Source organism: Eptatretus burgeri, chromosome 1, assembly GCF_056783735.1.
Source record: "Eptatretus burgeri isolate ZD-2024b chromosome 1, Ebu_testis_v1, whole genome shotgun sequence".
NCBI lineage: Eukaryota > Metazoa > Chordata > Myxini > Myxiniformes > Myxinidae > Eptatretus > Eptatretus burgeri.
In genome coordinates this window covers 49,210,839-49,224,385 of record NC_140961.1, presented here as the reverse complement: position 1 = coordinate 49,224,385, position 13,547 = coordinate 49,210,839, and the positions used below count along the sequence as shown (strand labels likewise).

At 42.1% G+C, this 13,547-nt stretch overlaps 1 protein-coding gene and 1 long non-coding RNA gene across 6 annotated transcripts in view; one reads left to right on the top strand and one right to left on the bottom strand.

Annotated features, from left to right (window-relative positions):
- The first annotated feature begins 5,911 nt into the window (after positions 1–5,911).
- Positions 5,912–13,547, top strand: part of LOC147034448 (uncharacterized) — a 31,029-nt gene continuing 23,393 nt past the window's right edge. Inside the window, exons 1-2 of the long non-coding RNA XR_015058783.1 lie at positions 5,912–6,000; positions 6,338–6,465. This is a non-coding gene — a long non-coding RNA (uncharacterized LOC147034448). The remainder of the gene's footprint in view (positions 6,001–6,337; positions 6,466–13,547) is intronic.
- Positions 9,337–13,547, bottom strand: part of LOC147034447 (extracellular calcium-sensing receptor-like) — a 40,115-nt gene continuing 35,904 nt past the window's right edge. For 4 of the 5 annotated variants that reach the window (XM_085883518.1, XM_085883510.1, XM_085883503.1 and 1 more), the window contains 3 exons: positions 12,640–12,763; positions 12,069–12,443; positions 9,337–11,098 (listed from right to left, as the gene is read on the bottom strand). In XM_085883518.1, coding sequence (XP_085739644.1) covers positions 11,001–11,098; positions 12,069–12,443; positions 12,640–12,763 — 597 coding nt within the window. In that variant the 3' untranslated portion in view covers positions 9,337–11,000. Of the gene's footprint in view, positions 11,099–12,068; positions 12,444–12,639; positions 12,764–13,547 lie in introns of those variants that run through there. The other variant, XR_015058755.1, reaches the window with a different exon arrangement.

Below are 13,547 nucleotides of genomic sequence, written 5' to 3'. Positions count from 1 at the left end.
CAGAGTGCGAGCAGGGAAATGTTGTGCCTGGAGAGATGATCGAATATGATGTCATTTCTCATAATTCATGAAGAGCCATTTAAGATTTCAACATCATGGTATACGAATACACTATTACTCGTGCATCCGTGAACTTTCTGAAAAGGGACGTTGGCTTCGACAGAATTTCTGAACAGATAACATCTGTTTATAATTTTCTGATAAACTCATTTAAAAGAGTTTGTGTTGAGAAAATGATGTCATTTATCGAGTTATAGCGGCTACATGTCCACTGAGATCACTTTGTGCTTATGTGTACCTAATTGTTCTTGATGAAATGTCAACACCTATCCTTCCAGCTAGATCATCAGATCTCCACTGGAGCATTTCTATCATGTAGACAACATAATGAGGTGTTTAACCTCACTTTTTGAGAGTTTGGCTTTTTCTTGACCGCTCTATTGTTAGCAGTACTCGTTACATGCATCCGCCTCAGTTTTGCATGCAGCTTCTGCTGAAACAAAGTTAGAGTGCAATCTGCTGCATTGACGAGCCTTTGGTTAGTAGCCAAGACTGATTTCTATATGCTTGTCATGGGATATTTCCATCCCAGGAGCCATAATATACACCGCACTACAATTACATCACCTCTACTTTTCATGGTCTAGGATATACTATGATATATCATGCTCCCCCCTCTGGGTTGGTGCCCCTGCCTCATACCTTGCTTGGCTTGACTATGTGAAAACCAAGACCTTCAAAATCATTGGAATCTCCTCCAATGAATCTCAGTCCATGGGCCTATTACTTCCCCATCACAGACAGATCAATGGTCTCTGTCTTCTACCACCTCCTTTATGGTTTTGCACCCGCTGCTCTTTCTGTGCGTTGTCCCCCCACCTATCTTTCTGCAGGGTACACACGGTCCACCATCAACCCCATTCTGATGAAACTCCCAAACTCCAGGATCGCTGCTCACCTCCACTCATTCATTCCTTTTTTGTTTTCCTGCCTGTGGAATCACCTTCCACATTCTCCTCTATCTCATTTTGCCCTCCAGGTCTTCAAGACAGCTGTTCACCACCATCTGAGATCATCCCCCATCAAAAACCATTCACATTTCTTCCCCCGTTTAACCCCCACCCGTCCACCCCCAGGCCCACCTCCTTCCAAATTTCCAGTCTTTCCTTCCTGAGAGTTTGCTTTGGTATCCATCTTCCCTTACCCCTCTTTCCTCCCGACACCCCTTGTTTGTACAAGTCTCCCCTCTCCCTATATTTCATCCTCCAAACATGCTGTTTGTGTTTCCCCAACCTCTTTTCCTGTTTCTTTTGTTCTGTTGCATCCTGATCCAGTGTTATAATAGCTCTTCCACCAGCCTTGACTTCATATACTTCTTCTTCTTTTGGCTGTTAGGGGTCGCCACAGCGGATCATCCGTATGATCCACATAGTGATTTGGCACAGGTTTTACGCCGGATGCCCTTCCTGACACAACCCTGGTCACCTCTTACAACACAGGGATATAGTTCACCTATTTTAACCGGGGTATACACCGGCCCAGTATACTGGTACTCATTTCGCCGACCTCGGAAGGATGACAGGCTGAGTCAAGCCCCTGGTGTATTAATTCAGTGGCCCAACGGGGCTTGAACTCAGGACCTTTTGGATCCCAAGCCACTACCCTAACCACTACGCCAACACGAGGCTTCCTTGACTTCATATACAAAAACAAAAAAAGAAAAGTCCTTTTATTAGTGTGGCATTTTGATTGCTTGCATGATGACCAACCACATTATACTACTCTGTCACCCAGTGGTTGAGAAACAGGTAAAAGAGTGAGATCATTGGGAAATGAGGAGAAGAGAAAAAAACTACAAACGATGTGCTCGATGCTTGATGTGGCCATTATTCGGTGGAGCGTATACCTCCTACAGGCTGAACAGTTTACGTTTTGTATCACATTGATAGCCACATCCACATCCAGACCTTAAGCAAAATCGAAATGGCTTCTTCTTGTCATCAACCCAACTCATCCACCAAGTTTCATCCAAATCCATCCATAACTTTTTGAGATATCCTGCTCACAGAGACAGACAAACCAACAGACGATAAGACACAACTTCCATCCACCTTCGGTGGTGGAGGTAACAACAGAACCAAGTATGGACAAGAAGATACCGGAACAGATTCATGATTAATACTCTAGTAAATAAACCTCAACAGTTGTATAAGACAAATCCACTTATCTTTTAGAGTGGATCTCACAGAGCTGAAAAAAACAAACATCTGTCCTCATGAAGAACACACAATCAGAACTCATCTAATACAAGACCCCCCAGCTGGTACCTCAATATGTAATCCTCAAACTGCATGCACCACGATACCCACTTCAGCACCTGGCTGCAGGCGCAACCCAGCTGATCCTCAGTTGTTGGACAGGTAGCCCATTGAAATAAAATTATTAATTTTGGAATTTATCGATTACCCACAGCACTTCTTTACCAGTTCATCATTTATTTTTTGGGCAGGACCAGGAAAGCTTTCGCAAATGCATTGTATGCAATTACTTTTTACCTTTTCTTGTGAAACACCATATAAAACTTGGGCATAAAGATACAACACAAGAAGGCATAAGACATTGCTAAAATAGCTGCTATTTCTGTAGCAACAGCAAACTTTCCCTGCGTGCTTCCGTAGGCTGGAATGAAAGCCAAACTTGCAACAAGATAAAACATGAGACCAAAGGAGATAAACTTGAAATCATTAAACTTTTGGTACTGGTTGATCTTGATCGACATGCCAAGGCAAAGACAGGCCATGAAAGTAAGCAGGACCAGTGAGCACGTCACGAAGCTGGCCACTCGAGAACATTCAATCATCACAATGACTTGGGCCTTCAAGTTCCTAATGACATGAGGCTTTCCCAGCCAGGCCCAGGCAGCACAAAGCATAATCTCAAGTAGTGTGAGAGAGACATAACATATGGTAAGTGGAGTCGAGTTTCCTCTGTCTGTAAGATTACACAAAGAAAATGGGATTGAACTTCTGCGTTCACTGAGAAGTTCAAAATCCAAACCTTAATCTCACAGAACAAACGGATTGAAAGTGCTTTAAAATGACAAAGGCAATTTAACAGCAGCTTAGCATTGTAATGAACTCAGCGCATTACCGCTGACCTCAAGACCACCCGCATTTGAATGCTGGAAGTCACTACCTATTCCCAATTATGTAAAAAGGTTACAAACGGTGATTCCAGCATGTTCTCTCAAGCCATATAATGTTGCTGTAATCATTTTCCAAACTATCTGGGCCATGGTAGCAATGAGGGTATTTCTTTCAGATATACTGTTGGTGTACTGAAGCTGCACACTTATTTTTATTTGTGTTATTTTTTACTAGCAAATACCACCTGTTGCTTCACTGATGTGATGGGACTGGTAAGAGGGGTTAGAAAGGGGGGGAGAAGGAGAGAGAGAAAGAGGGAAGAGTGAGGAGATGGAGAGGGAAAGAGGAGGGAGGGGAAGTGAGGAGGGGTGGTGGAAGGGAAGGCAGGTGTGCAGTGGAGCGTTAATTACAATTCATACCGTCTCATCAAAATGATTCTGCATAGAATAACAGTGAAAATTGGAAACAAAGTAATGCCTGAAATTATTTCTCTACCCGTCATACTACAAATACCCCCTGGAGACAAACTCCCATCTGGACATAAACACCATATAGACACATCCGGAGCCAAGCCATCCAGAGACAAACACCGCCCGGACGTGTCCAGAGCCAAAGGGTCGGGAGACAAACACCCATCTGGACATAAACACCGCCTGGACATGTCCAGAGCCAAGCACTGCCCAGTCATGTCCAGAGCCAAAGCGTCAAGAGACAAACACAGTCTGGATATGTCTGGAAACAAACTCCCATCTGGACAAACACCGTGCAGACAAGTCTGGAAACAAACGCTGCCCTTTGTTAAGCACACCCGAATCATATAAAGTAAACGATTTAGAATTGCATGTGCCTCTACCGTGCAGCAACCGCCAACTGTACATACTGATTGGGGTGTGAACTGCACCACTATCGACTGAAGGATATGCAGCAAGTGGCTTAAGCACTCCAATTAAATGGTTGATAAGGAATGCCTGGCTTGGCAAGTGATTAGCAGCCACCGAACTGTCATATTAAACACACAATTCCCGGAGATGCCCAAAATGTCAAATATGTCTGAAATGGAAAAAGAACACTTCTTTTTATATAAACAGTCGGAACTGCTGCAAAGTTCAATTCTGAAGCTTAAATTTTGTAATTTGGCCTAGTTCAAGAGATTCTCAAGGTTATGGCATATGCAGAAATGGAAAAGCCACAAATAAAGCTTGTACAAAGTTCGTGTCTACCCTCAGGAAAGCCAGGAAACAACATCTTTCAAATCTCAAGTCTGAACTCTCAAACCTGTCTCCTTCCTCCAGATCCTGGTGGCATCCATTTAAGTCTGTCTGGTGTTTGTCCCCCCTCCATCCTCTCTCTCTTTCACCTCAAATGGCTGCACAGCTAACACTGAACGTGAAAAGGCTGAATGCCTAAACTCCATGTTTGCTTCTAAATCTTGTGTCCCAAACCTATCGCTTTCTGTACCCACCTTACCCAGTTGCATCCAGCTGTTCCTGGACTCTGTGTCCTTGTCTCCTGACAAGGTGGAGAGTTTGCTGTCAAACCTCAACTTTGATTCTGCAACCGGTCCAGACGGCATCAGCCCACATGTCCTAAAAACTTGCTCTGCTGCTCTTGCTCACCCTCTCTCCGTTCTATTCACCCTTTCATATACTCAAGGTCATCTACCATCTGCTTGGAAATCAGCAAACATTACCACTCCACATAAAAATGTGCAAAAACAGATTCCTGAAACTACCGACCAATCAGCCTTCTCCCAATCATCAGCAAGGTCATGGAATCCATCATCACTTCAGGCATTAAATCCTTCCTCTTCTCCAATGGCAAATCATCAATTTGGATCCAGACCAGGTTAGTCACTATACCCTGGATATGCTGCTCCTACTTTCCCAACAATGGATAGAGATCCTCAACGCCAGACGTGAGATCAGAGCCATCTCCCTTGCCATATCATGAGCTTTTGATATGGTCTGACACCCTGCACTGCTCATCAAACTCTCTTATTATGGTATCCAAGGCCATCTCGTATGTGAAGTTCCTCTCCTGTCATAGTCAATGTTTGGCTCTAATCTCCTCTTGCTGTCCAGGATGGAGTTCCTCAAAGCAGTGCTCTTGGCCCTGTGCTTTTTCTAATTTCAATGATCTCTCCGACTCCCTGGAAAATCATCTTTATCTTTTTGTTGACGACTCCACCCTTTTCCGTACCATGTGTGGCTGGGTGAGGAACAGTGCTGTTGATTATTGGGCACTTGACTCATGTTGTTGTTGTGTTATGTGGAGGGGTTGTTTTCCCCTTGGGCCAGATATTGTAATTGTTCATGGTACAGAGGGTGCAGTTTCGCCTGTGTCTGGACTTCTGCTGCACAGTTTTGGAGAAGAAGGGAGCCAACTTATGTGAGAGCTCATCGCCAAGATGTGCATCAAGTTAGGAACATAGGTGTTGTTTCTGGCGGTTAGACTCTGCCAACTGATGTGACCGCACGGATTGAGAGTTCTCTCGTGTTTCCTTGCGTTCTCGGACCATTCGTAGTGAAGCTTTTTAGCCTCTGACATTGAGGGGAATGCCGGTCGTGGGAGCACCATCGACCTCCAGAAGTTGGTCGGTGAGTCTCTTCGGCTTCATGTAGATATGCTTTGTTAATGCTAGTTTGTAAGTCAGTTACTCTGGAGAGAATTGGGAAAAGGTTGTAACAGGTTGCAAAATATGATCCAAGCCATGTGATCTGGGTGATTGAAGGACATTGTACATGGAATGATGAAATCAGTGCGACCATTACATGCCAAACCCTGTAAGAGACAGCTGTTCGGATTTATATCAGAGGCTGACTAACGTCGCCAAACTCTACATGGGTTGCATATCGTGAGTATTGCCCTCGTAATAAAAGCATTATGGCTCTGTTTAATACGGTATATGTGAACAAGGCTGGCAGTGCTGACATCTAGTTTAAAGGAATGGATACTATGTTTCTTATAAAATAATAATAATAATAATAATAATGACTCATGTGCAACATTGCTTTACAAGGGATTTGTCAGGTGATGATCATGATCATGACTAGTGCTACTTGTATACACCAGGGATCCAAGTTGTTGCAATTGTGCTTGATTGTCATGGTTCAGACATCATTCCTCCATGTTAAGGTAAATAACAAATATTGGTTGATGGATGTGTGCATGTGTGTGTGTATGTGTTACAGGAACCACATCACAACATGCATGTATTGAAAATCATTTGGAATTAGGGGGTCTCTGAGATGGGTGGTACAATTTGTTGATTACTTCGATGTTACACGTATTGAGGAACAATGTCCCAAACATCATGAGAGTAAGTAATGACTTCATGTGACAGGTGTCGTTACATTGTGACCGTTAAATTGCAGCACTGGCTATTCGATGCATATCATTTAATGGAAGTTTCTGTTTTCTGTTATAGGATGGTTTACAGGTCGATGTTCCATCCCGGGTGATAACACTGTCCTCTGTGGATGATTAAACTGTTGTTGACAGTGTATTGGCTCGGTTAACGTGTGGTTATACACGAGGTTGTGCTGGTTAAGCTGTTGCCTTGGATTGTGACCAGAACCACAATAACACAGAGTGTGGTGAACAAGCAGCCACAAGTGTAATAAACACAGGAATTTAATTCATCGTTGTCCGTTTCTCTTTAAGTAGAGAGCCCACATGTAACTCAGTCACACATGACTCATCCCTCAGACCTGCAGGCAACTAGCAGCCTTTTCACTTTCTGCAGACCTGGATAAAATCACAAGCTGGTCAAACACTTGGAACATGTCCTTCAATCCTGACAAATCATACACTCTCACCATGCATCTCCTAAAGGACCATCTGGAACCCCCCCCCCATTCCCCTTCCCCTCCATCTACTTTCTCAACAATCCTCTTGAAATTCTGTCTCAGGCTTTTTGGTCTTACTATCTGCCATGATATTTCCTGGGAAAGCCACATTTCCAAGCTGGCTTCTCACTGACTGGGCATCCTCCATCGTGCAAACTCCTTCCTTGGCCCACCTACGTTCTTAACCACAAACAAAGCTTTCATCCACAGCTTGATGGAGTATTGCTGTACCCTCTGGGGTGCTGCTCCTACCTCATACCTAACTCGGCTTCATGCTGTGTAAACCAAGGCTTTTATTATCATTTGTATCTCCCTCGAAGAAGTTGAATCTTTGGGTTTTTCATCCTCTTACTGCAGACAGGTCGGTGGTCTTTCTTTCTTCTACAGACTCCTCTCCGGCCTTGCACCCCATGCTCTGTCTGTGCTATGTCCCCCATAATATTTCTGCAGGGTGCTAAAGGTCTACCAGCATCCCCCTTCTGGTGAAACTGCCAAAATCAAGAATCACTGCTCACCTTCACCCTTTAATTTCCCTTTTTCCCCACCTCTGGACCAAACTCCCACACTCTCTTCAATCCCACTTCTACCCCCAAGTCTTCAAAACAGCTGTTCACTACCATCTCATATCTTCCCTTATACAAAACCTTGATCTTTTATACCCCCGTTCACCCATTCCAAACTCATCTCCTTCAAATTCCATGCTTCCTTACTGAAAGTCCCTGAAGTGACATTCTTGTTTTACCCATGAACCCCACCCCATCCCTCTCGCTTCCACAGATCTCCTGATGTCCTTGTTTGCTACTGTTGTTACACTTCCCTCTTTTGCTTACTCTTGTCTCCTGCTCCCTTTGTTATATGTTCTGTGTATTAGCTCTTCTGCGAGCTTCGACCAAGTACAAAATTATATATATATATATATATATATATATATACAATATAATGATAGAGATAGAGATAGAGATAGAGATAGAGATAGAGATAGAGATAGAGATAGAGATAGAGATAGAGATAGAGATAGAGATAGAGATAGAGATAGAGATAGAGATAGAGATAGAGATAGAGATAGAGGTAGAGGTAGAGGTAGAGGTAGAGATAGAGATAGAGATAGAGATAGAGATAGAGATAGAGATAGAGATAGAGATAGAGATAGAGATAGAGATAGAGATAGAGATAGAGATAGAGATAGAGATAGAGATAGAGATAGAGATAGAGATATATGGAGATAGAGATAGAGATATATGGAGATAGAGATAGAGATATATGGAGATAGAGATAGAGATATATGGAGATAGAGATAGAGATATATGGAGATAGAGATAGAGATATATGGAGATATATAGAGATAGAGATATATGGAGATATATAGAGATAGAGATATATGGAGATATATGGAGATAGAGATGGAGATATATGGAGATAGAGATGGAGATATATGGAGATAGAGATGGAGATAGAGATGGAGATATATAGAGATGGAGATATATGGAGATATATAGAGATGGAGATATATGGAGATATATAGAGATGGAGATATATGGAGATAGATATGGAGATAGAGATGGAGATAGAGATGGAGATAGATATGGAGATAGATATGGAGATAGATATGGAGATAGATATGGAGATAGATATGGAGATAGATATGGAGATAGATATGGAGATAGATATGGAGATAGATATGGAGATAGATATGGAGATAGATATGGAGATAGATATGGAGATAGATATGGAGATAGATATGGAGATAGATATGGAGATAGATATGGAGATAGATATGGAGATAGATATGGAGATAGATATGGAGATAGATATGGAGATAGATATGGAGATAGATATGGAGAGATATGTAGAGATGTAGAGATGTAGAGATGTAGAGATGTAGAGATGTAGAGATGTAGAGATGTAGAGATGTAGAGATGTAGAGATGTAGAGATGTAGAGATGTAGAGATGTAGAGATGTAGAGATGTAGAGATGTAGAGATGTAGAGATGTAGAGATGTAGAGATGTGGAGATGGAGATGGAGATGGAGAGATATAGAGATATAGAGGAGATGGAGATGGAGATAGAGAGAGAGAGATATAGAGATAGAGAGATATAGAGAGAGAGAGATAGAGAGATAGAGAGATAGAGAGATAGAGAGAGAGAGATATAGAGAGATAGAGAGAGATAGAGAGAGGTATATAGAGATATAGAGATAGAGACATGTGTTCTTTGTTAGTGATCCCAGAATGTAGATCATTGATAGACAACAGGAAAAGAGTAGGCCAGAGCACACAGGATTCCAGGATTGCACTTCGTATTTTTATCCAGAATGACCGAGTTGTTTAAAACTGTATGCTGTACTCTATCCAACAAGAAAGCTTTAATCCATTTCAGGAGAGGGGGCTCCGATTTCTCCAGCACACAATTTCTTCATAAGCCTTTGGTGAGGAACCGAATCAAAGGCCTTGCAGAGGTCATGAAAGAAAACACTAACTGCCTTGCCTTCATCCAACATCGCCATCCAAACGTGCAGCTCTCAGAGAAGATGAGTGGCACAAGGGTGGCCCTTTGTGAGGCCATGTTGGTCATCCGTGAAGAGTTCTGAGTCGATCATGTGGTCAATGATGGCATCTCATGATCAGCTCAAGAACCTTACTCAACGTATGTCAGGTTGATTGGTCGGTAGTTCACTGGTGATTTCTTGCTGCCAATTTTGTGAATGGCAGTGAAGTTTCTCTTCTTCCACATGGATGGTATGTCTGGAGGACCAAAGCCAGAGGAAAGGCAATGGTTTCTGCTATTTCTTTCAAAACTCGGGGATGTATACCATCTGACTCAGCAAATTTATTAGCATTCAGCAGAGAGATTCTTCTGCGCTATCTCTAGGGTTATTTTGACGTCAGTTATAATCTTATTGTGTCCACATAATGTGACTGTCTCGGCAATAAATGTTCAGCACATGCAACATATGTACCATTAGGTGTTTAGATGTGACAAGAGATATTCTGAGCAAATTCGAAACTCTTTCAGAGAAGCAAGTGTTTGTATCATCCAAAAAAAAAAAAACCCCACCAATTACATTCTCTAACAATCCCTAACAATGCCATGTCAGAAAATGAAAGGAATCAAATATTTGGACACCTTCAAGAAGGGTCTGCCATTAGCCATGTTGCAAGGCTTTTTAACATGAGGAGAAGAACTGTTTATGACCTCAGAAGATGTCATCAAGTCATTGGATCAACAGAGATATGTCAAGAAGTGCACGTCCCTGGATAGCAAACTCCCGCTCAGGACCGATACATTCACACAACTCATCTATCAGTTTAAAAACTGTCTGGAGTACTGCAAACCCACTCCATGGTGGACCTCACAGGATAAGTGTTAACGCTGTCCAAAGTCATCTCCATGATGCAGAGATCCATTTTACTCATCCCGTTTGGCATCAAAGACTTGTAATGCGACACATTCAAGCATGCTTACAGTAGTCAAATCAGCACATCTTATGGAGAAATTGTTCTGTTAAGAGACTAATACAGGTTTCTCCTTGAAAAGCATGATGGCCACGCGTACACAAGTCTACAGAAGATGCAATGATTGATATGCTCCAGTCTGGATCCAGGAAACTGCAAATAGTGGATGTGCAAGTGTCATGATGTGGCATGATATTGCTGAAACCTTTCACACCAACTTTGTCCATATCGATAGCAATCTGACGGCGGCAGATTGATACAATAATGAGATCTTACAGCAGTAGGTGTTGCCTACCCTTCAACATAATCAAGGAATTGTATTAATGTATGATCATGCTCCTCCTCAAAAGGCCATTCCAACAAGGAGCTCTTGTCAATGCCAATGTTAATGTCATGACACCCTGGTCTGACATCTCGCCAGATTTAAATCTAATTCAACATCTCCGGGATATCATTGATCGTGCGTTCAAACCTGGCCAAGACAGTCACAAACCCTCGATGAGCGAGAACAGGAGTCAATTCGGACGTGGAATGTCATTCCCCAGGATCAGGTTCATGCGCTCACCATCAATGTGATGACGGTGCTATGCAACGATTGCTGCTGGAGGTGGACATACCCGGTATTGAGATTGTTACTTCCACATTGGATCCCTATGCGAAAACATTTGCCACAACGCAGCATTAAGTGATTAGTTCACAATGAAATGAACATGTAATTATTCAGCATTTATATCTGTCAAAGTTTTTCATCTCATCTATGTCCCATGATGTCACATAAATAAATCCCATCAAGAACAATCAAGTGTTCAGTTTTTCTGGAGGATAGTGAAATATAGTTTTCAGGGATTCCACTAAAACAATGGAAAAGGGAGTAAAACATATCTAACAAGAGGGGGAGCACTCGGGAGAGTGCAAAACCTCCGCCGCCAATACTGCTGGGTCACTCAAGTAAACCTTATATCTTATTCATTAAATATGATGTCAACAGTGCTGACACTTATAGTTCTTTTCTCCAACATTTTTTTTTTGGGGGGGAGGGTTGGAAATCACTTAAAACATGTAGAAATGCAAAAAAAAAGAAATCGAAATTTTGATGAAAAAAAAAGTTGCAAAAAATGTTTTTTTTCTAACAATTTTTTTTTGGAGGGGGGGGTTGGAAATCACTTAAAACATGCAGAAATGCAAAAAAAAAATTTTTTTCTCTAACAATTTTTTTGGGGGGGGGGACAAAGTCCAAAATCTAATGGCATGATCCTTGGACCATACCTACCCCCCACACCAAGTTTCGTCGAAATCCGTCAAGGAGTTTTTCCGTAATACTGTTCACAAACAAACAAACAAACAAACAGAAAGGGGTGAAAACAGTAACCTCCAATCTTCGATGGCGGAGGTTAATAATAACAAGTTATAAACTCTTTGGCAATCTGTCTCTCATCCACGATGGCAGATGTAGCTATTAAATCGCATTTACTTGATCACAGCTATTTGCAACTGGGAGCACATGTTAACTAGAATTCCGATTAAACCCCAGTAGAAAACGACGCTTCACATCCTCTTCGCACAATCACATGAAGACAGACAGATGTGCAATGTAAATGCCTTCGACATATGGTTAGCTCACCCTGAGTCGTAATTAAAGCAAGCAGGCAGGCCAGAAACAAGGCGAGGAAAGCAATCGTGAGTGGTTCACGCACTAAGCAGATTGCGTCTGTCGGTTTCCCCACATATAGGATGGTTATGATAAAGCAGGAAGAAAGCGAGGCGATGAGGGTGCCACTCATTGCAGGATTTCCCATCCACACATCAAGCCGAAAGCGGGTCCAATAAAGAAAGCCCATGAATGCCATGGACATCACTATTCCCATCAGTGAAAATGTGAGCAGAATTATTGCCAAAGGCTCAGTGAAGGACAGGAACTCCTGATGCATGGGGATGCAGGTATCCTGTTTGTCATTAGACCATAAGCCTTCTGGACATTGATAGCATTCCTGGGAGTCTGAAATACCAAAATAGTTTGGAAGACAACTTAGTGGGTAAAATCAAACAGAAACAGCTTCTTGATTGTCAACATTACAAAATTTCACTATTAGGAAAATAAAATTTCTACGTGCAATTTTTTTCAATTCTCATTAAATTGTGTGCACCCATACAACAAGGGAAGTGCAAGAGTTTTGTACACTGTATGTACTCACCTGTGATGTTTGAGACTTCACCCGATTTGCATGGAACACACTCAAAGCAACAGGAAGGTTTCCCCCGTAATGAGACGATTCTGCTTCCTGGGATGCAGGGTTTGCTGCATATGGAGCGAGGTATCTGCAGTTTCACACCAAAGAGGGGGAAGTTGGGATAGGAGCATGGAGAAGCAATTCCGTTAACAAAGGCATCTTTATGTTTGCACATAATGATTGGAGAACGCCTCACAACAAAGATGCATATATTAGGGCAGATGGGATAAGAATACAGAGGTGACAAATTACAGAAATGACATTATGATATAGACTGCCATTACTCAAAGAAAAAAGATTTGTCGTTTTTAACACGAGACTGTACTCCGGTTACTCTGAAGAACCATCAAACAGTGAGAGCCCTGGAGAGACGGTTAATTGTATTTCAGAAACCAGAGTAACACAAAATACAAACCATGCAAGGACAGCCATTTCACCCCTTTTACAGCTTGTCAGACCAATTAAATAGATAACTATAAGGGCACTTGGAAGAGTGCATACTTACGCCAGGCTGATTAGTTTACGTTTTGTATCCCACTAATAGGCTGGATCTGGATTCAGACCTGAACTAAAATGTAATCGGCTTGTTCTTGTCACCGAACCAACTCATCCACTAAGTTTTGGTCGAATGTGTCCACAACTTTTTGAGATATCCTGCTATATGCCGTTTTAGCCCTATCACTCAATGGTGAAAAGTCATTAACTGCAAAATTCTTGGATCTGGATCCAGTTACAGATACAGATACAGATACAGATACAGATCTTCACCAAAAGACAGTATTCTTCAATATTACATACTCACCCTGCCTACCAAGTTTTGTCCAAATTGTCCACAACTTTGAGATATCCTGCTATATGTCATTTTTGCCCCC